This window comes from Parambassis ranga, chromosome 1 (genome assembly GCF_900634625.1).
Source record: "Parambassis ranga chromosome 1, fParRan2.1, whole genome shotgun sequence".
Lineage (NCBI taxonomy): Eukaryota > Metazoa > Chordata > Actinopteri > Ambassidae > Parambassis > Parambassis ranga.
Window position 1 is genome coordinate 4,024,622 of NC_041022.1, and position 20,596 is coordinate 4,045,217.

General features: G+C 45.7%; 1 protein-coding gene across 1 annotated transcript in view; it reads left to right on the forward strand.

Annotated features, from left to right (window-relative positions):
* Positions 1-19,132, forward strand: part of sorcs3a (sortilin related VPS10 domain containing receptor 3a) — a 175,541-nt gene extending 156,409 nt beyond the window's left edge. Inside the window, exons 19-27 of the mRNA XM_028393516.1 lie at positions 2,248-2,434; positions 6,925-7,058; positions 7,301-7,424; positions 7,825-7,937; positions 13,095-13,232; positions 13,307-13,406; positions 15,321-15,426; positions 15,993-16,153; positions 18,990-19,132. Coding sequence (XP_028249317.1) covers positions 2,248-2,434; positions 6,925-7,058; positions 7,301-7,424; positions 7,825-7,937; positions 13,095-13,232; positions 13,307-13,406; positions 15,321-15,426; positions 15,993-16,153; positions 18,990-19,048 — 1,122 coding nt within the window. The 3' untranslated portion in view covers positions 19,049-19,132. The remainder of the gene's footprint in view (positions 1-2,247; positions 2,435-6,924; positions 7,059-7,300; positions 7,425-7,824; positions 7,938-13,094; positions 13,233-13,306; positions 13,407-15,320; positions 15,427-15,992; positions 16,154-18,989) is intronic.
* The last annotated feature ends 1,464 nt before the right edge of the window (positions 19,133-20,596 follow it).

Genomic DNA, 20,596 nt, shown 5'->3' on the forward strand with positions numbered 1-20,596 from the left:
TGGCAGCGCTGTCAAACCCTGTACTTAGCTGTTCTCTATTCACCGCTGACTCTTATCAGAGATATCGTTTTCCAGGCAGAGTGACACCAAATATCAACACAAAGGACAGACGCAGGTAGCGAGGGATGGAGGGAGCAAAAGAGCGCCAAACAGAACAATGGCATTATTTACTGCGGCGGAGCCGGCATGCTAATGCAGCATGACAAATGAAGATCCCAGCGGCTTCCTGCTACAATGTGCCAGAGGGATGCTGGGAGTTCAGCTCCGCAGGCCTGGGAGGACGAGCACATGATGTCTGAGAGCAGCGGCAGCTGGAGCCACCAACACTGGTGCTGGTGCTGATCCTTGGATATATACCTCCAGATGTGACTCCCAGAGGAGAGCGTACAGGCAGCTGAACTCACACACACACAAGCACAAACACAAGCGCATACAAAATTGTGTTTTCCTTCTGCACACACGACATTAATAATCAAAGAAGTGAAGGACAGAAATGAAAACTTTGAACAGACTTCATGCTTATTTCACTCATGGATTAACAAATCATCCATCTGCTGAGACCGAGAGAAGAATGTTTGTTTGTTTTGTTTATTTTCCAAATGGAAGTGTGTGAAAGTGTAGAAACAAAACTTTTTCCACACAAAAAGCAACAACAGACACAAAGAAAGAAGACACGTCATTACTTTTAGTCCGCATGAGGAATAATTAAAGCACTGTAATCATCTAACTATGTGATTATGAGTACTATAATTATATACTCTAACTATACGCTTCAATGAATCAGAGCATTTGCAAAGAGCAGCGGGGAAATGTGTGTCATTTAAATGAAGAAAAACAATATGGATTGCATTTATTACATGCATTAGGATCACAAAGAACATGTGTGCACAGCAGTGCTGCTTGTTACCATCAGTGCTGAACTCTCCCTCTCTGCGTGTATTTGTTCTGATCTGTGTGCCCGCAGTGTTTCTTTCTGTTCTTTTCTTTTGTAGAACAAAGACGTCATCATAATTTCACCCCCAAAGTTTTTGTTTTAGTCTATTAAAACTCTGAAAAACACATTATACACCATCAACAGTTCATGTTTTAATCTGCTGCTGAGATTTCATCATTTCAGTCATCAAAAATAAACCATCAAGTAAAAAAGCTGAAAAAAAACCAACTAAATTCCAGTGGTACTTGAAGGCAGCATGTGTCCAATGTCTCAACTTAAAACATTTATGTTACTGAAACCATTTATTCTACAAAATCCTCTCAAAATAAAATGTCTGCTCCAACAAGATCAAAGGTTTGTTCCCGCCTCCTCCTGGAGCTTCTGGAGGTCTTTGTGCAGGACGGGGTTTTTCCATCTGATGGTTTTGTTCTCTGTCATACATGAGGTCCGAGTCTTTGAGTCTTTGCCTTCAGTAGGAATGAACCCGCAGTGTCTTTTGTCCAGCAGAGGGCAGTATAAATGAATTGCAATTAGTGTTGGGAAGTTCGACTCTTTTTACTGACTCAGATCTTTTACTCTTGAACGCTAAATTGAACGAATCTTTTTGGCCACACAGCGTGAGCTGTGAACGAGAACGATGAACGAATCTGTGCCGCCAGAGCAGCCTGTCACGTGACAAATGACGATGAATGAGAAGGAGAACTGCTTCTTACACAGCCTGGCTGTCACGTGACAAAAACGAGGACCCGAGAAAGAACGAGTCGTGAACTAATCATTTCTGTTTCCTGTCCTGCCGACTGAGCTTATGGCGAGAGAAGTGAACGAATCACTCACTGAGATGACTCATTACTCCCGAGTTTTATAAAAGATTAGTTCATGTTGAACTAAACGTTCACGACCGACACATCACTAATTGCGATCCCAGAGATTCTGACTTCACCTTGTGCCTGTCTCCAGCTGCTGCTGCTGCTGTTTCTTCATATTTTGCTTGCTGTGATCTGTTTTTGTTTCTCCTCGGGGGGAGCAGACTCTCTCCCGACTCATTTACAGCCTGTTTTCTGCTGTTAAATTGGGTTTGATTGGTTTGGTTGTTTAAACACAAATACATCCCTCCTGCTGGTGCTGAACCTTCCAACTAATACCTCACTAAAATACCTCTGTCTTTGACGGCCCTGATGCTTCTGTAGTTCTAATGACTCTCAGACACACTGGCTGATGTGTTGTTCTCTGGGGTCATATTCTGCTGGGTGTGTTCAGGTGTTTCAGGTGTTAGGTGTGTTGTCTGGCTGAAGTCCTGTCCTGCTGTGTTTCAGGGGGACTCCTTGCGGACCAACATCCAGCTGGACTTCGGTGATGGGACAGCCGTGTCCTACTCCAACCTGAGCTGGACCGAGGAGGGCATCAAGCACGTCTACAAGTCTGCTGGAATATTCCGCGTCACGGCGCTGGCAGAGAACCTGCTGGGTTATGATGCCACAACACTTTTTCTGCACGTCACATGTAAGTGTCACACAGTGTCACATGCTTAGAACTGCTCTGATTCTCCATTGAAACAAGCCTTCTGGGTTTCTCTCTGAGTTAATGCAACACCTTCATCGTCCTCTCCAAAATCCAATTTTCCTCCACCTTCCTGCTGCTGTTCAGGTCGAGTTGTTCTGTCCTTGTCCTCCACCCACCTGAGAGTCTAGATAAGACACTAAATTGTTGATCCAGTCATCTGAGACGCCTTCGGTCGTTACATGAGCTCAGAGCAGTTAACGAGCAGCAGTGCGTGTGCAGGCTGCAGGACAGGCATTCAGTTCTACAAACTGCTGACCCACAGGGGGCGCTCTGCAGACAGTCCACAATGACTGGATGGAGATCTGAGGCCTGTGCTGATGTGTCAAACAATGCAGTTCCTCAACATGAGCCTGGTTTTAAAGTGAGTCGGTCACCACAGACAGAAATAAAGACGTTTGCAGCAGCCTGGTACCAAACTGTTTAGTTTCTGTGGAGAAGTATTTTGGTGCAGCTGTGAGAGGGAGAATCTTACACAAGTCACTTATTCTGTTATATATGTCATATATGGAGAGTTCAGGTGACTCAAACCTATGGCCGACATCACAGCTGCCATGGAGGGAGGACCTCCTGTCCCCTATCAGTCCTAATCTGAACTGACCAATCAGCAGCCATTAGCAGCAGCTAGTGTTTTATGGGCTGAATTGGCCTTTAGAAACAGGAAGTTCACAGGGCGGTGAACTTCTCTGCTGTCACCATATTTTCTCCTACGGGATCAATAAAGTATCTATCTATCTAAATAAGCCTGTGCTGCCATCATGAAGGGGGAATTATCCACAGGCACCACAACAGTCTGTGTACCAGGCTGTAAGCAAGTGAAACGGAAAAAAAAACACACGCCGCATGCACCCACCCTGTCCAGAACGGGGTCTGAATTTCACAATGTGCCACTTTTCCTGATTCAATCCCACTCGCTAGATCGACTTTCCCCAGTGTTAGTGGGGTCTTACAGAATGTGTAGCCTTTGCTGCTGTTAAATCATGTTGTGTTCTACAGACAGGTGTGTGCTGAGGTTGTGTTAAATCAGATGAAATGACGAAGTATTTTAAACCACAGGACATCAATAAGACCGTCAGACCTTCTTCTTAGTCATGTTGTAAAGTCCTGTATGCTGGACTGACAGCTGCACTGTTGATCCAGATCTCATCAGAGGTGAACTGTGCTGACCTCTACACAGGGTTATTGGGGATGGGGCTTTTAATAGGCTCAGTTACATGACAGCAGCAGAACAATGCGTTAAAGAGCAGCAGCTTCCACACAGTACAAATCACCGGATGGTGTCAGCTCCGCTCGGACGCCACTTGAAGAGTGTATCATTCCAGCTCAGGAATCATCTGCTGCTTTCAGTCGGTGATGAATTGTCTGTGTCTGGTTAGTTTCACTGATTTGTCTGCTTTAATTTAACCTCTTGTCATCCTGATGTGTCAGCAGTCCGCTCTGCTTTTATACACTCCTGACAGTGGATTTACATCACAGTGATGCTTCAACGCTAAAAACGACCACACTCATTCTTAGCTGAGGATGACTGTCTCACACACACACACACACACACACACACCCTGAGCGGCTCAAAGTGGGGATAAAGATTAGTTCTGGGTAAAGAGGATGAGAGCGCCCCGGACCACACAGCACTACACAGACTTTTACTGGGTGTTTCTGTGTATTACATCCGTCCACAGCAGGAGGCTTCATCCCTCAGATTACTGTGAAGCCACTCAGACCCCCGTCAGGTCCTATTAGGTTCATAGTGGGAAGCCCTGTAGCATTACACCCAGAAGGTGTCGTGTCAAAAATGTCTGATGGCGTCAACATCCCTCAGAGTTAGAACAGGTGCTGTCAGCTGCTGACAGGAGGGTATGAGCTTCTACCTGCCAGGCTTCAGGTTATGAGCCGGGTGGAACCACAGGCTGTTCAGACCTGTTCAGTGTGCTGGGAGCACTGGGCATGGTTTAGTAGCAGGTATGATGTATTTCTGTAGTCCAACCAGGAAGTTAGCATCTCCACAAACAGCCAATAAGATTCCTCCATTGTCTAGTTCAATATTATAGAAAATAAATCAAGGTGTAGTTCAGCTGGAATGTCTTCAATAATGTTTGAAGCCTAAATATGATCTCCAGAAGCTAAACGCTAATGCTACGCTAACTCCAGCACGGTCACATGACTACGGCATCAGCACCACTTACTGAAAACATCAGGTTTCCTCCCACAATAACCAGCACAGTCTGGGAGCTGCACAACCTTTGGGAGCCCGAGTTAGCATTTAAAGTGTGGATCCAAACATTGTGCCGTTGATTGGATAAACAGAACATGCTGTTTCTATAGATAGTTATCTGGCAGGAGCCTTTGGCCTCATTAAAATGTGAACATGGTGTGTGATGGTAGGAAACAGTTTATCAAACCGAAAAAAAAATGTACAGAAATGCAGACTGTGTTTAAAAAGCTGAGAAAAGAATGGCTGCTGCCACTTTCTGGAAAAACACAGCAGGCATCTGATGATTATTTTCCCTCCAACACACAGAGACACAAATTAAAAATAAACATACAGCCAACCTACAGCCATTGTTTTTAATAATATCTGCACTCTCACACAGAGGAATCTGAGGCTGAGATCACACACACGCAGCCTTTCATCTGCAGCCAGCACAGCGTGCACATTGTTAAAACGGCCGCCATATATGTCTTACCTATTAGCCAATCTCAGTTCACCTGCCAGCGTGAGGCGCAGACGCTCTAATTGGGAAAGTCTGTCTGACTCACTTTGCAATTATTGTGGCAAAAGAAAAAAACATCAGACAGCCAACTGGAGGAAAAGCTTTTTATTCTTCTATGGCTCTTGTCTGATTTTCTGTGTTCAACCTTCTGAACCCCAAAATCTGCTGACAGGTCTGACATGACATGCTCACCACAGATACACAACATTCATCTGTATTAAGATGTCTGATTGTGACTTGAAAGCATCATATTCAACCAAATCTACGCTAAGAATCATAAAAAACACAACTTCACTCTACACATCTCAGTTTAAACCAGTTTTTTGCAAAATTTCCGACAAAATGTGGAATTTCCAGAGGTCCTTAAACGCATCGTATCAGTCAGAAATCACCATACCTAAATCTTAAAGTGTATCAAACCTATTTATTCTACACGTTACAGTTAAAAATCCTCCAAATAAAGAGTTCACTCCAACTAGACTCAGTAAAATCTAAAAGCCCTGTCTTCCTCAGCACCCAGCAGGAAGCCATGATGGAGTCACATGACCAACACTCTCTGTCTGACCTGCAGCTTCCTGCAGCTGATTTCTGTCTGAATACCTGAGTGATTCTGTACACACACACTCTGACTGCTCTCTGAGTGCAGACAGGATGGAGCTGACCAATCAGAGCACACTGACTGATCATGTGACAGGAGGCAGGAAACAAAACACAGAAGGAGTCAAAAAATGAGGGTTCAGTTCATAAAGATGCAGTAATGATATGAGAATCAGTTTCCATCCATCACCTGATATGAATGCACACAGCTGCACCAGCAGAGCTCCCTCCTGAGAGCTTATATGATATTATTCTTCCCAAACTGTTTGCCTCCATTTTCTGTCTCCACTCATCCTGTTTGGAGGACAGGTGGGGGTGTACTAGAATCCCTGAATGTACCAGAGGAAATGCAGAGAGTCACAGTCACACCTTTGGACCATCAGTCCAGCTCAGGTGCAGGTCTTTGGACCGTGAGCTGTGATGGGTTTTATTTCATGTGTCAAAAGTCCAAACGCCAAATCCGGCCCGCCACAAAGCACACAATCTGACCCGCACCACGATGTCCAAAACATGTATGATCAAATGACCAAATTTTCCACAACATTCCACTGTCATACTAACACAAATGATTGATTTTGTGCAGCACAGCACAGATCAGAGGCAGGTGCTCCTGCTCCTGCTGTGGTTGTTGGTGAGAGAGCAGCTCAGAGCTTTAATTGTTGTACAGCTGTGAACAATGAAGGTGTGTCAGGCCGAAAAGGAACGTGGACGTGAGCACAGCTTCAAAGACGCACACAACAAAGCTGCCCGATGTGTCAAGGAAAGGTCGCTGTCCTAAAGGAAAGTAATGTCAAGTGTGATTAGTCGACTAAACATGGAGGACAGAAGGATCAGAGAGACCAGAAGAAACCGAGGCACACAGCTGCAGAGGAGGCTGACAACTTAGCAACATACTTTCTTCATACAGTCAGTTTGGTGACCAATAATAGAGCTTCATCCTGTTTAGGGTTACTGTTTTGGCCCCTTCATAGGAAGATGAGGTCCAGACTGGCCCCCTGTTAATTTTGCGCCGGCTGTATTTGAACGAGCAGCACGCCGTCCTGTGTGCCTCATTAGAGCTCTCTGTGTATAGATATCTCTTTAACCCCTCTGACGTCTTTCTTTTCTCTGTTTTTTCCTTCTCAGGTCCAGTGGAGCACGTCCAGCTTCTCGCCCCCTTTGTGGTCATCAGGAACAAGGAGGTGAACATCACTGCGGTGGTGCTACCCAGCCACTCACGCACCGTCACTTACTTCTGGTGGCTAGGCAACAATACGGAGGTAATTACTGCACTGAGGCAGCTTCTGTCAGATCTATTAAAGCCGTGCACGGTGAGCTGCAGAGACAGGACGCCCCAAACACTTTATCAAGGAGGGGGACATGGCTGTAGGTACCAGTGAGGTCTGAGGTCTGATATATAAATTTAGGTTTTGCTGATGACCTCCACCTCCACTGATCATCATGCTGAGCTTCAGATTGTCAAGAAGCTGTTTCCTGCTCCTCATAAACTTTGTGTTTGCAGCCGGTGATAACGCTGGACGGGAGCATCTCTCACACCTTCCTGAGCGAGGGGATGCACACCATCACAGTCCAAGTGTCTGCGGCCAACAGCATACTGCAGGACACCAAGACCATCGCAGTCAAAGGTCAGTGCCGGCTCCAGCAGCATCTCCAGCAGCAGTCTGCATTCTTTTCTGTACGTGAGCGGCTCATGTTTTTATTCAGTCTGCTAAAATGTTTCTGAGTAAAGGATGTGTCTTCATATGAAATGAAGCAATCCAGCCACAAGTATCAGTAAGAGGCGATGAGTTATCGCTGGAGGACGGGCTGCTGTAACGCTGTGACATTTTCTAATTATCTAGAAGTGCATCTGGTACATTTAGCCAAAGGGAAGTGCAGGAGGGGGGAGGGGGGTGAGGAGCCCTCTTCTTTTCATCAAGTGTTAACTACCTGAAACTCAACTTGAGTAGAATGACAGTTGGCACAGCTCCCTGAGAATAATGCCCTCGGATCCCAGTGAATTAATGGCTGATTCTCCCCCGACAGAATTCTTCAAATCTCTACTTTTATCTTTCTCGCCGAACCTGGACGAGTTCAACCCTGACATACCCGAGTGGAGGCAGGATGTGGGGAGAGTAATTAAGAAGGCTCTGCTCCAAGTGAGTGATTTTCATTTTCTCTGTCCTTCCTTCCATCCTCCCGTCTCTCTTTTTCTTTCTGTCCTTCCGTCCGTCTCTCTCGGCCATTTCTTAATTATTTCCCATACCTCTGTGCTGCCCAGTACTCCTCTGGGCTCAGTGGTGCGACAGGAGATCGGCCTCACGCCCCCTCCTGATTCTTCCTTCATTTTAAAAAGTGGCAGATGAAATGAAGCTGGAGCTTTGGAGGAGACTCGCTGTAGGATGGTGGAACCTGTCACAGTGTCTGATCTGTGTAGGAGTGCTCGGGGTGTGTGTGGGTAGCTCGGCCATCATTGTTAAGTGCTGCTCATCTCCTCATTCACAGCTCCTGAACAGCGCGGCGTGCTGGATGGCCGTCTCAGCCATCTTATCAGCACATGCCGAGCGTCAGAGCGGCATGTGTGGACTGTTAGAGCGATATTTAACATGGTTTAAAGGAGTGTCATGGCCGACTCTGACTGAGCTCGTTTACCTTCTCCTGATCTGACAGGCCACTTACAGTCCGATCATTGTAATACTCTTAGACATATATGGATCCATCCAGGGTCTGATGGCGGTGGAATGTTTGATGTCAGCTTAAGCTTCCTTAGCATGATGCAGCAGATGTTTCATGTCATAGAACTATAATCGAAGATGTTTTAAAGAATACCTGGCATCTGATTGGATCAACCACCTGTTGTGGCATAAGGTTAGATGGATCTCAGGAGTCTGACACACTGTTTTCACCTTTGAACACAGACCATCCATCCATTCATTCATTTTCTGAACCTGCTTGTCCTGTTCAGGGTCAGTGGGTGGCTGTAGGTGGCTCCACCCTAGACAGGTTGCCAGGAAACACCGACCAGTGTGATTAAAAAAAAAAAGCTGAAAAATAATAATAAACCATCTCTGGAAAAATTATAGTGCTAGTTTTTATAGGATGTCTCCATCCAATCATGTGATCAGAAATCGGGCCCGATTACGTGGTTTCAGACTCGATCAGTTTCAGGCGTTACCTCCTCTCAGTACTCTGATGTGTATTAGGGCTGTCAATGACTGTCTGGGGGTGTGATTGTCGCTTTGGGTGTGAGAGGTTCAGGACTCGGACGAGCCGTTTCCTTTGCGAAGTTTCCCAGTTTGGGGATTAATGGAGTATTTATAGTCTGCGGCAGTGCGTTTCGGGCAGGTTGAAGTATTGTGCCCGTGGAAATGGGCACACACAGAGTTTTACTTATGCAAAGTGCAAGCGGGTAATAGGTTTAGAGGAGACAAAAAAAAGTGACCTCACAGCCAAGATAGCACAAATGATCGCAATGAGCGAGCTGCCATTCTCCTTTGTAGAGAACCCTAAAAGTATCGGATCAGGACTCGGTATCAGCAGATTACAGAAAATGTAACGAGTCAGAGGCAAAAAAAACCCTGATCAGGACATCCCTAGTTTTTAGCTGGGTCTGTGTCCTATCCACATACACGGAGGAGGCAGCGTTAATGACCTACACTGCAGCCAGCCACCAGGGGGCGCTCCAGATGTTCTGAACTCACTCTTGATATAAAGTCTTTGGATCCTCCGTACTGCTGCTAGCTGTCAAACTTCAGAATGTCTTTGGTTTGAACATGATCTTCATCTAAACCTGCTGAGTCCTTCTACTGTCTGCTGCTGACTGAACGGTTGCTGTTGTCCTCTCCTCCTTATGGTCTCTGAATCTGTTTTCATGAGTGCAGCTGACACAGAGTTCCCTTCCAGACAGACAGATCGCCTGCGCGCTGACAGGGAGCCTTATTTTTCCTCCATTTTGTTGTTATGGTTGAGAACTCTGGCTTTAGACAGAGGCCAGTCCACAACTGATGACTCTTCAACATAGTAAACAACTCCCCGACAATAAAACAGGAGATGAGAGAGGGAACAAGTCGCAATTAAAGTCAAGGTCCATTTACCGGCGGCGCGACGCTGCACGGCCCCCTTCCTGAGTCTGCAGAGACGTGACTGTGCACTCTTCACCCGGGCTCATTGTGGCGCCGCCGCCTCGGCTGGTCCTGAACACACACACTCAGTAATGGAGGTTATTTCATTTCGCCGCGTCTATCTTCAGCCGCCTCCCTCTCACATTCCCTCAGCTCCAGCTCGTACGCTCTGCAGTGCCCATACTCCTCCACTGAATCCCTCAAGGTTAATGCAAGCTATCAAGCTAGCGTCTTCTTATTGCCTCCCCGAAGGCGCCGAGTACTTCTCCATCCAGCTCAGGCACAGTTCTGTGATATTTTCATCTTCTCACGCAGCTAAACAGTCGTGATGTTGATCAGTAATACTCTCAGATGACTTTAATGTGGTCAGACAATCTGGTTAATTAAATTATTTGCATTGAAGAAAACTTTATTTACACATCTGTAGCTGCCTCTGACTTCCTGAGGTTCATACAAACATAAAAACTGCATAATACCAGATGTTCCACTGTCTCCTGACCGCTGTATGTGTGTGTGATTGATAGGAGTGAAACTTCCTGTCATTAGTCCCATATCTTCTGATCGACATCCAGCTGATGAGCACGGCTCCTTGTCTGTTTCCTTCTGACCAGGTTCATCATACATTTACATGCAGTCTGACTCAGAATGAGACAATCCCCCTGTTATCTGATCATTGTCATGCTCAGAGTGAGGCATCATGGAATGAAAGCATGTGGAGTATGACAGTAAATGGCCATAACTGCAGTATAGTCCTGAAGAAGAGACGCCACGTTATTCATAAATACATCCCGCAGATATGCTAATGGAACATATGATCGAATTGCTCAATGTCTGCATTAGGAGGGAGGATGAGGGGAGGGTGGAGCTCCAGGCTGTGCTGTGGGCCTTCACACAGAGGTGCAGGGGTTGAGTCTGAGTTCTTTCAGGACGTTCGGGCCTCATGTTTCTAACACTCACACTATTTCTGTGAGTTCTTGTCTGCAGTTCTTGAAGAATAGATAGAATAGATAACTATAAGAACACTGGGACACTCCGTAGATGGCGTGGGAGATGCTGCGTCTCCATGGTGATGGATGTTATCGCTGCTAGTGGTCGGTGTGTTTGAACAGGAATCTTCCTGCAGCTGCAGTAAACATGTTATTCAGACTCCAGCTTTAACCTGAATATGGACATGAACGTAATTATAGCTCTGAGCTGAGCCGTGATGAAGGACGCTCAGAGCGTCGGCTGTTTTATCAGGTTTATATGAAGCACAGCGTTTTAAAGCATCAGCGTGCAGAGGAGGAACATTCAGCCGCTCTGGAGCATCGTCTTCAAATCCAACGTCTGCGCATAAACTTACAAATATTTCTGTGAAGTCCAACTAAGGAGGCACCTGGTCCTCCAAAGAGGCACCTGGTCCCTCCGAGGAGGCACCTGGTCCTCCGAGGAGCTCCGCTCAGCCGTCAAACAGGGAACAGCAGACCAGATCCTCAGACTAATGACTGCACTCAGAGTAAACTGAGGGCATTGATTTTTATTTCACACTTCTGTCTATCACTTCGCCCCCCCCCCCCCCCCTCCTCCTCCTCCTCCTCCTCCTCCTCTTCCTCCGTACATGGCTGTCATTACAGTCACACTCCGCTCGTACAAAAGCTTAAAATGATTCCTCATTTTTCTGTCAAAGAGAATCGTTTTTGACATCCTGGAGGGAGAGAAAATCGTTCACTGAATAGTTTTGACTCATTTGTGCTGTTAGCCTGAAGGCGGGCTGGACATTTACAAGAGAAATATAAAAATAATGTAGATCAATTAAAACTCCTCTCTGTGCTAATAGCTCCCTCAGAGCCATCTGTGCCCAGCAGCAGGAAGTCTGAATCCTTCCTCCATCGATGACTTCACTGATGTGGTTGCAGTGTTTTCTGGATTTTAATCCCTCAGACTTTATAAATCTTCACTTTTTTAATTCATCTGTTGCATCTCAACACAGATCAGTGTGATAACACTAGCTAACAAGCCACAAACCATCGCAGTACCTCCAGCTTTTAGTCTGTCTGTCCCATCCACTAACATGGAGGAGGCGGGGCTTATCATGCAGGACAGGGGCACATGGGAGCGGGCTGTCCGCCAGGGGGCACCCTCCCTGGGCAGCAGGTAGCAGTGAGCGTCCCTCTATTACATACTGTCTGTGTGTTTGAGTTAAAGGTCGGCCCTTCCTCTGTCCTCCTGTCTCACTATGTCCATCCTCTTTATTTAAATAATGTCTAGAAGACTTGTTACGCCTCCATCACAGCGACTATAAACATTAGCATGATGATCAATACATGTTATGTTACTTTAATAACAGTAAGAACAGTCATCCCAAATAATCCAACAAAAAGACGTTTCACTTTACAATGTTACTTTAGTAGCTCCAGTACAATGCTAATCACTGCGAAAAGAGGGCTAGCAGGCTAATCGAAGTCACGCCCGGCGGTGAAACGCCGTCCTGGCCCAGACACGCCGCTCCACTTCCATTCGCTGGGTATCGAACACCAGCCGGGCAGCTTCTGCTACCCCGGCCAGCAGCTCGCCCTGACTGAGCATGCTCAGAGCTCAGGCTAAACCCCGGCGAGCCGGCCGGACTTTTCAGACTTTACGTGACCTTGTGTTATTATTAGTGAACACATGTAGTGTCTGAGCTGGACTTTCTCTGCTGTCAGTCACCACAGTGAGTTTCTGGAGCTTGAAGGATGGTTCTGAATGAGAAATGTATTTTTAGGGTTATTTGAGTTGTGCTTTTGTTAGAATTGTTTAGAATTTATCTAAATGTAAACATATGTTTTGCAGTGGTTGAAAATAAAAGTTTTTATTGTAAGTTTATTATTAAACTGCATTGATTAGACTGAAGAGGCTGATGATGTTCATGTGTTTATGGAGATTGTTCCCAAATATGGAATCAGTCTCAAAAGTTCTGATGTCGAGCTCCAGCAGCTGGTTTTATGCAGCAGGAAGTGACGGAATGATGCAAAGGCAGCACGTCCTGTCACTGAAGAAACAATGTTTTTTTATAAAAAAAAATGTAATTAAATTTAAATGAACTTTTCCTGTCTGGCCGGATGAGGCCGGATGATCTTTACCAGAACTTTAATAAACTCAGTGAAGAACCTTCATTCTGCAGCTTCTGGCCGTCAGGCTGTGATCAAGCTAATGAAACATGTCTCTGCCCTGCGACAGGTGTCGGACTTCCCGGAGGAGCAGCTCCTGGTGGCCGTGTTCCCAGGAGTCCCGACAGCTGCCGAGCTCTTCCTGCTGCCTCACAAGAACCAATCAGAGGGCAAGAAGAAGAGCGAGGAGGAGGAGGAGCTGGAGCGGGTACGTGCGCGAGCGTGCACGCGCCGAGCGGCTGAAAAGTCAACAAACCTCTAACCGCTGCGTCTCTTTAACAGGCGTCTGATGTCATCGTGAGCGCGCTGAACCAGAACCTGGTGGAGTTCGAGCTGAAGCCCGGAGTGAGGGTGATCGTGTACAACACGCAGCTGACACTGGGTGAGGGGGGCTTTCTTCCTGGGGGGTGATCAGACGCCGGGTGTCTCTCTCTGAACAGAACTGTAATAACCGTGTTTTGACAACAAGAATTTCTCTTTGGTCCTCCAATTAAAATTCCTGTCAGGCTGCCTCCCTCCCAGGCGGGGGAACACAGGCGCAGTGTGGGGGGTGGGGGGGTGTGGTTTTAAGTGGAGCTCCTTGAGACGAGGGATCTTTTATGCGTGCCATCAGAAGCTGAACATCTGTTCCATTTCTTTTACAGCCATCCAACCACAGAATGAGTGCTGCACTGAGCGTAATTATGTTGATTATTTAGTCCTTGAGAAGGAACACTGTACAACGAGGGCAGAGTCGCTGCACAAGTCAACAGCACCGCTCAGCTCCTAAACGCTGGAAGCGGGAGGTGAAGCCCCCTCACAGGCAAAATAACAACTCGCTGCTGCAAGAGTCAAATCAGAGGCCTGCTGAGTGGAAACGACAGGGATCCACTAAAAACCCCAGTTTTTTTTTATTGGTTCAGTGCTCAGCAGCTCCTGGACAGGTCACACAGAGGCCAGACTATAATTTAACCCTTCACAAACCAATAATAGGTTGTTTACTTAGAGGATGGCACACAAAAAACTAAAAGTTACCATAAGATCCTCACAGCATTAGAATTATTCAGTTATATTAATAGGTGATCAATCGCTTCTGTATTTGCTGCGTCGTGTTAGCCGCCGTGTACACGGCTGTTTTTCTGTATGCTAACAGGCTTTGTGGCTATTTATCACATTTCACCCTCATGTGTGGGGATTAATGAAGCGGGCGTCACAGCTCCGGGTCACGCTGAGCAGCTGCATCCTCTCTGAGGAGCGTCCAGCTGCTGCAGGGCGGTCAGCAGCGCTGAGAGGAGTCTGAATTTTTCCCTCAATGACAGACGTTAGCGCGCTCTTCAAAGTAATGAGCGGAGCTGGAAGGTGGAGGCCCCGGTAATCAAACTCTGCTCTGAACGGCTTCTTCCTGCCGCTGTCACCGTCTCCGCTCGGCAACAGAAGCAGCAATTTCACGCTACTCCACCGTGTGACATTTCAGATATTAAAAACAAACGCGGCGCCGAGCTGTAAATAAAACACACACACACACACACACACACACCGGCCTGCGTGACGGCTTCAGACCAGTGAGGACGCTTTAAACAGCAGGTGAAGTTTTTATTTACCCGCCGACACCGTGTGAGGGGGATAAACAGAAACCAGTGAATGAAATCAATATTTGTGCTGTTAAAGGCAGCTGCTCCACACCTGAAGGTCAGTCAACACATTTACAGGAGATTTACTGTACAGATACAAACGGGCAGGAGTCCGATCTGACAGAGGGAAATTATCACAAAGCTGCAGCGGCGAATCAAACCATGTTTTATTACACGGAGCAGGTTCGCCAGCTGAGCAGGAGGCGCTTACAACTTTAAAAACCTTCATGTGCGTCCGAGAAGACCGACCGATCTATCCTCACCCCTAGTCTCATCCTGGGACGTTATCCTCTGCTAGCAAACCTCCAACTTCCATCACACAGTGTAGCAGACATCCTGGCTACGTGGCGACCTGCTCTAAGTACAAGGCAGACAGTCACATGCGCGTTATTCAGTCACACCAGAACTCACATGATTGACAGCAGTGGACACAGATAATACATTATGCAGTAAAAAACTATTTGGTTTATTATAATATTCAATTTTTTTAAACTCCTCAGCAACCAGCAGGAAGCCATGATGGAGTCACATGTGAGCAGCAGTCACATGACCAACACTCAGAGAGTCTCTGTCTGATAAAACACGTGTTTCCTGGATCGTTGTAGAATGAATCAGTTTCTGATCCTTCCAGGTTTTGTTGGAGATGATCACTGAAGTGTCCTCTGTCCTCCTCTCCGTCCCCACAGCTCCTCTGGTGGACTCCAGTCCTCGTCACAGCAGCTCGGCGATGCTCATGCTCCTCTCCGTGGTCTTCCTCGGCCTTGCCGTCTTCCTCATCTACAAATTCAAGAGGTGTGAACATGTAGTATCCAGTGTATGTACGTCTATCAGGCTGCTGTCCATTATTGATGAGGGCGGTCGGCCTCCATCAGTCCCAGCGGTCTGGTCTTCTTCAGCAGACACAGCCGCCATCAGAGGCCGCCGTTAAACGCTTTGCTGCTGCGCCTCTTATTTGCTGAATAAGTTATTCACACTCAAAATGATTCTTTTAAAGGGAAAAGCTGTCATTAATTATGAATGTGAAATTTTCCCCATTAGTCTGCAGAGGAGGCTTTTTCAGGAATTGCACAGTTGACCAAACAGAGCAATTAATAAAGCTTATAAATAGTAATTGGAAATAAATGGGATGGCGACTAAATAAAGTGATGTATTAGGTGTTATAAATGCAGATGGGACAGATAACAGTTACTGTGATGTGCCCATGAATTAGTCAAGTGGAATTATCGTCAGCTGTAAACTGAATATTCAGATGAAATGAGTTTGACGATGTTAAAAAGTGTCTTAAAAACTTTATTTAAGCCGAATAAACAGTGATGCTGCATCCATATGAATCCATATCTGCTTTGATCCATCCACAGGAAAATCCCCTGGATCAACATCTACGCCGAGGTGAGCCAGGAGAAGGAGCAGGAGATGATCGGCTCGGTGGGTCAGGGCGACAGCACGCCCAAGATCACTCTGAGTGAGTTCTCCACGTCCAAAGAGCTCATGGACAAGGAGCTGGACGCCAGGGTCAAAAGTAAGTCGCCTTCCTGTGGTTTCCTGATCTGAGATAATTCACCTTCACTGTTTACTGGTTTATTCAGAGAGGAGGAGGAGCAGGCGATGAAGGGTTACACCACATCGCCAAACTGAATGTTAGCATGTTAGCGCTTCCTGCCCCTCAGTGTGTGTTGAATGTTAGCATGTTAGCGCTTCCTGCCCCCTCAGCGTGTGTTGAATGTTAGCATGTTAGCTCTTCCTGCCCCCTCAGCGTGTGTTGAATGTTAGCATGTTAGCTCTTCCTGTCCCCTCAGTGTGTTGAATGTTAGCATGTTAGCTCTTCCTGTCCCCTCAGTGTGTTGAATGTTAGCATGTTAGCTCTTCCTGCCCCCTCAGTGTGTGTTGAATGTTAGCATGTTAGCTCTTCCTGTCCCCTCAGCGTGTTGAATGTTAGCATGTTAGCTCTTCCTGTCCCCTCAGTGTGTTGAATGTTAGCATGTTAGCTCTTCCTGCCCCCTCAGTGTGTGTTGAATGTTAGCATGTTAGCGCTTCCTGCCCCTCAGTGTGTGTTGAATGTTAGCATGTTAGCTCTTCCTGTCCCCTCAGTGTGTGTTGAATGTTAGCATGTTAGCTCTTCCTGTCCCCTCAGTGTGTTGAATGTTAGCATGTTAGCTCTTCCTGTCCCCTCAGTGTGTGTTGTTTTTGGTCAGATGTGTGAAATAGGGTCTGTAATATGTTTGCTGTAAATAAGATAAGACAAGATAAGATCAATCTTTATTAACCCCAGAGGAATTTTTTTTGCCAGAAGTTACAGGTTACACATTAAAATACAAGATTATAAATATGATATTTAACCCTTGTGCACTGTTCGGGACATTTTTGTCCTCTGAGAGTAATTTTTCTGTTTTTTTTGGCCATAACTTTGTCAATATGTGAGCAAATTGAATCATTTTTGCTCAACAAGATTAATTTTGTTAATATGATTTTAAAATTTTTCATAGGTCAATAATTCACTGTGGGCAAATTTTACCCCTTTTCATGTTCGGGACAAAAACGTCCTCTAACGGTTTTAAAAATAGATAAGTATTTTTTTGATATTTTTTTGCATAGACCTTTTAATTAACTTAAGTTCTGATCAACAGTAGTGAAAAAATCATTTTCCCCCCAAGATTTTAACCCTTTAATCACTCATTTCATAAGGGGTGGTGCTGAAAATTGGGGGAAAAAAACACACAAAATGGCTCATTTTTAATAGAAAAGGTGAATGTGGACTGGATTTTTTAACCTTTATTACAGTCTTGGTCATGTCAATAATTAGTAACAACATTGACTTTATTGCATTATTAGTTTTTGCACAGCACTGGATTTTCATTTTTTCTCCCTTACGTGTTGTTCGTGGACATTTTTGTCCCATAGACTTCCATTATAACCACATTGTTTGCCTGCACAGCCATGGCACTACACAATCATGCATTCTTGATTGTTGGTGGTTTACCCTGTTGGTAGGAGGTAACATTTGTGATTTTTACAGTTAACAACCTAATGACCCTATTAACCCTTTACCTGCAGGCCTGTGCTCATGTAGTGTAGTTTCTGGCTTGTATATGGAGTGATAGGGAGTAGTTTAGCACATAATTGTGTGTCTACACACTGTGTGTGTATGTTAGAGAGGAAGAGAGCCATTTGCACACTGATCTTGTGTGTGTGAGTACACACAACCACAGAGTCTTCATAGAGTAAACAAAAACAAAGGACGTAGGGATGCAACAAATTGCTGAGAACTTCTACCGTGATGACTTGTGAACAAGTGACGGATCTACTTGTGCAGCCTTCACAGCTTCACAGCCTGGCCCTTCATAGAGCCAGGCTGCACAATCATTTCCAAAGCTTGTGCCCAAGTGAATCCTCTCTTCATGTTGCTTGCTGCTCTTCTCACCATCAAAGGGCCACATGCATAGCAAGACTTCCTTTGTTTTTGTTTACTATGAAGACTGTGGTTGTGTGTAGACACACAATTATGTGTTAAAATACTCCCTATCACTCCAGATACAAACCAGAAACTACACTTCATAAGCACAGGCCTGCTTAATAGGGTCATTAGGTTGTTAACTGTAAAAATCACAAATGTTACCTCCTACCAACAGGGTAAACCTCCAACAATCAAGAATGCATGATTGTGTAGTGCCATGGCTGTGCAGTCAAACAATGTGGTTATAATGGAAGTCTATGGGACAAAAATGGCTGCGAACGTCTGTGTCTGTCTGTGTCTTTGTGACACACACAGTCTGTCTCTGTCTGTGTGTGTCTGTGTGTGTGTGACAGACACACACAGACAGACTGTGTGTGTGTGACAGACACACTGTGTGTGTCTGTCACACACACTCAGACGTCTGTCTGTGTCTTTGTGACAGACACACACACAGACACACAGACAGACGTCTGTGTCTGTCACAAAGACACAGACAGTCTGTCTCTGTGTGTGTGTCTGTCACAAAGACACAGACACACACACAGAGACAGACAGTCTGTCTCTGTGTGTGTGTCTGTCACAAAGACAGAGACAGACTGTGTGTGTCTTTGTGACAGACACACACACAGAGACAGACTGTAGATTCCGATCTACTGTAAAATCACATCATCGGACATACCTTTAAAACTGTTACAGCTACACAACGTTTTGTCCCAACCACCACAAAAGGGTAGTGTTTGCGGACGTTGCACAAGGGTTACATATACAACAACAGAAACAGTATGACTGTACACAATGTATGTAGTATAGTTGAATGTAATAACGTCACATTATGTCAACATGTCCCTTGCATCTTCAGAAACATTAGCGCTAAGCTAACTCTGTCCTCTTTGTTTCTGTTCAGGGGGAGTTGGAAACGCCTGCGAGAGCACAAGGGAGATTCCAAACTGTACCAGCGTGTGAAGGTGGAGCGGGTGGTGTGCAGGGCGGCGTCGGTGTGGTTCTCTCTTTCTTTTTTGTAATTCTCAAACACAGCTGATGTTAATAGTTTTCTAAGGGACCTCATTTCTACAGACGTGCATGGATGTGTCGTGGAGCAGCATCCATGCAGCGATGAGACCATTGTTTGGTGGATGTATAAGCTACATACCAGCGTTCATTTGCAGAGTGTGATATCTTTCGTGGAAAACAGTTCTGTACATTTTTAAGGAGTTGCTTTGAGATCATTTCTGCCTATATATAGACTATAACTGAGTCTGAGTCTTCAGTCAAACAGGGAATATTATTGAAATGTACAATATTATTATGCGTTCTGTTCAATGTATATACTTTCTACATGCTAGTGCCATGGTGACGGCGGGCCATCTGTTTTTGGAAGTGTGTTTAAACTTTACTTACAGGCTTTGTTTCGCTGAGGTCCTTGACTTGTGCATGTTCTTACCGAGGACACGATCTCTGTGTTGTAGATAAGCAAGTGTTGTAAATAGTTCTTTTCTAATCATCCGTCGAAGGAGCCCGATCGCTCTGCTGTCGTTTCCTTCGGCTGGAGCGTCCAGTAGAACGAGGTTATCTGTCAACGCAGAAAGAGAAGGATCAGCGTGGAGATTTTCAGCGCACACTGTACATAATCAGACATTTTAAACTCACAGCAGCATCGTCCCCTTCGTTCAGCTTCAGCACAGTGTTCGCAATGAAAGAAGATGAGTTCTGCCGACAATCGAAGACACAGCTGAAACATCAGAGAGAAACAAGATTACTCTAAAATAAGATAATACAGCTAGCTAGCTACACTTGGATACCCTCAGGTGCACACAACTCCCACATCAAACTTCCTGTTTGGACATGTTAGTGACACAGAGGTCAGGCAGGTGCATGCATGGTGCTCAGAGGATACACACTGTATTGACGAGTTTCCTCAGCAGCATCATGACGCTAACACAATCCACTCTGAATGCTGTGGTTCAGTGTCAGTGACGCGTCCTGTGTGTTGTTCCTCCGACGTTGTTTGACCTGCTGAGGATCAGATGAATTTCTATGATGGACGCACACATAGAACCACAGAAATTCAAAGAGCGTGCATCATAAATGCAGTCACTCACATTCAGCTCTACTGCTAACGCTAATCCTCAGACGTTAGCCTATGCTAACACAACCTCATTGACGTTCACTGTCTGAGTGATGTCCTGCTCCTGTTTCACAGGGGGGCGCTCATGAGGTTCTTTGGAGATGATGTGGTTGAAACAGTGGACAATTGGTACAGTTCTATAAGTATGAATGACTTCACACAGGGCGAGCCGCTTTACAGCGTCCTCCATTTTGATTGAGCACATCCAAGAGCAGCAGCAGGGCCCCTACAGAGACACAGGACGGTCACAGAGCAGCACAGTACAACATTACAACATTAGCATCAGCTTCAGGTGGCTCGCTAATCCCTTCAAATCAGGCGCTGCAGTCCAGAGCCTCCTGCGCTCCGTCTGCCTCAGACTTTACACAACTCAAATAAATACAAAG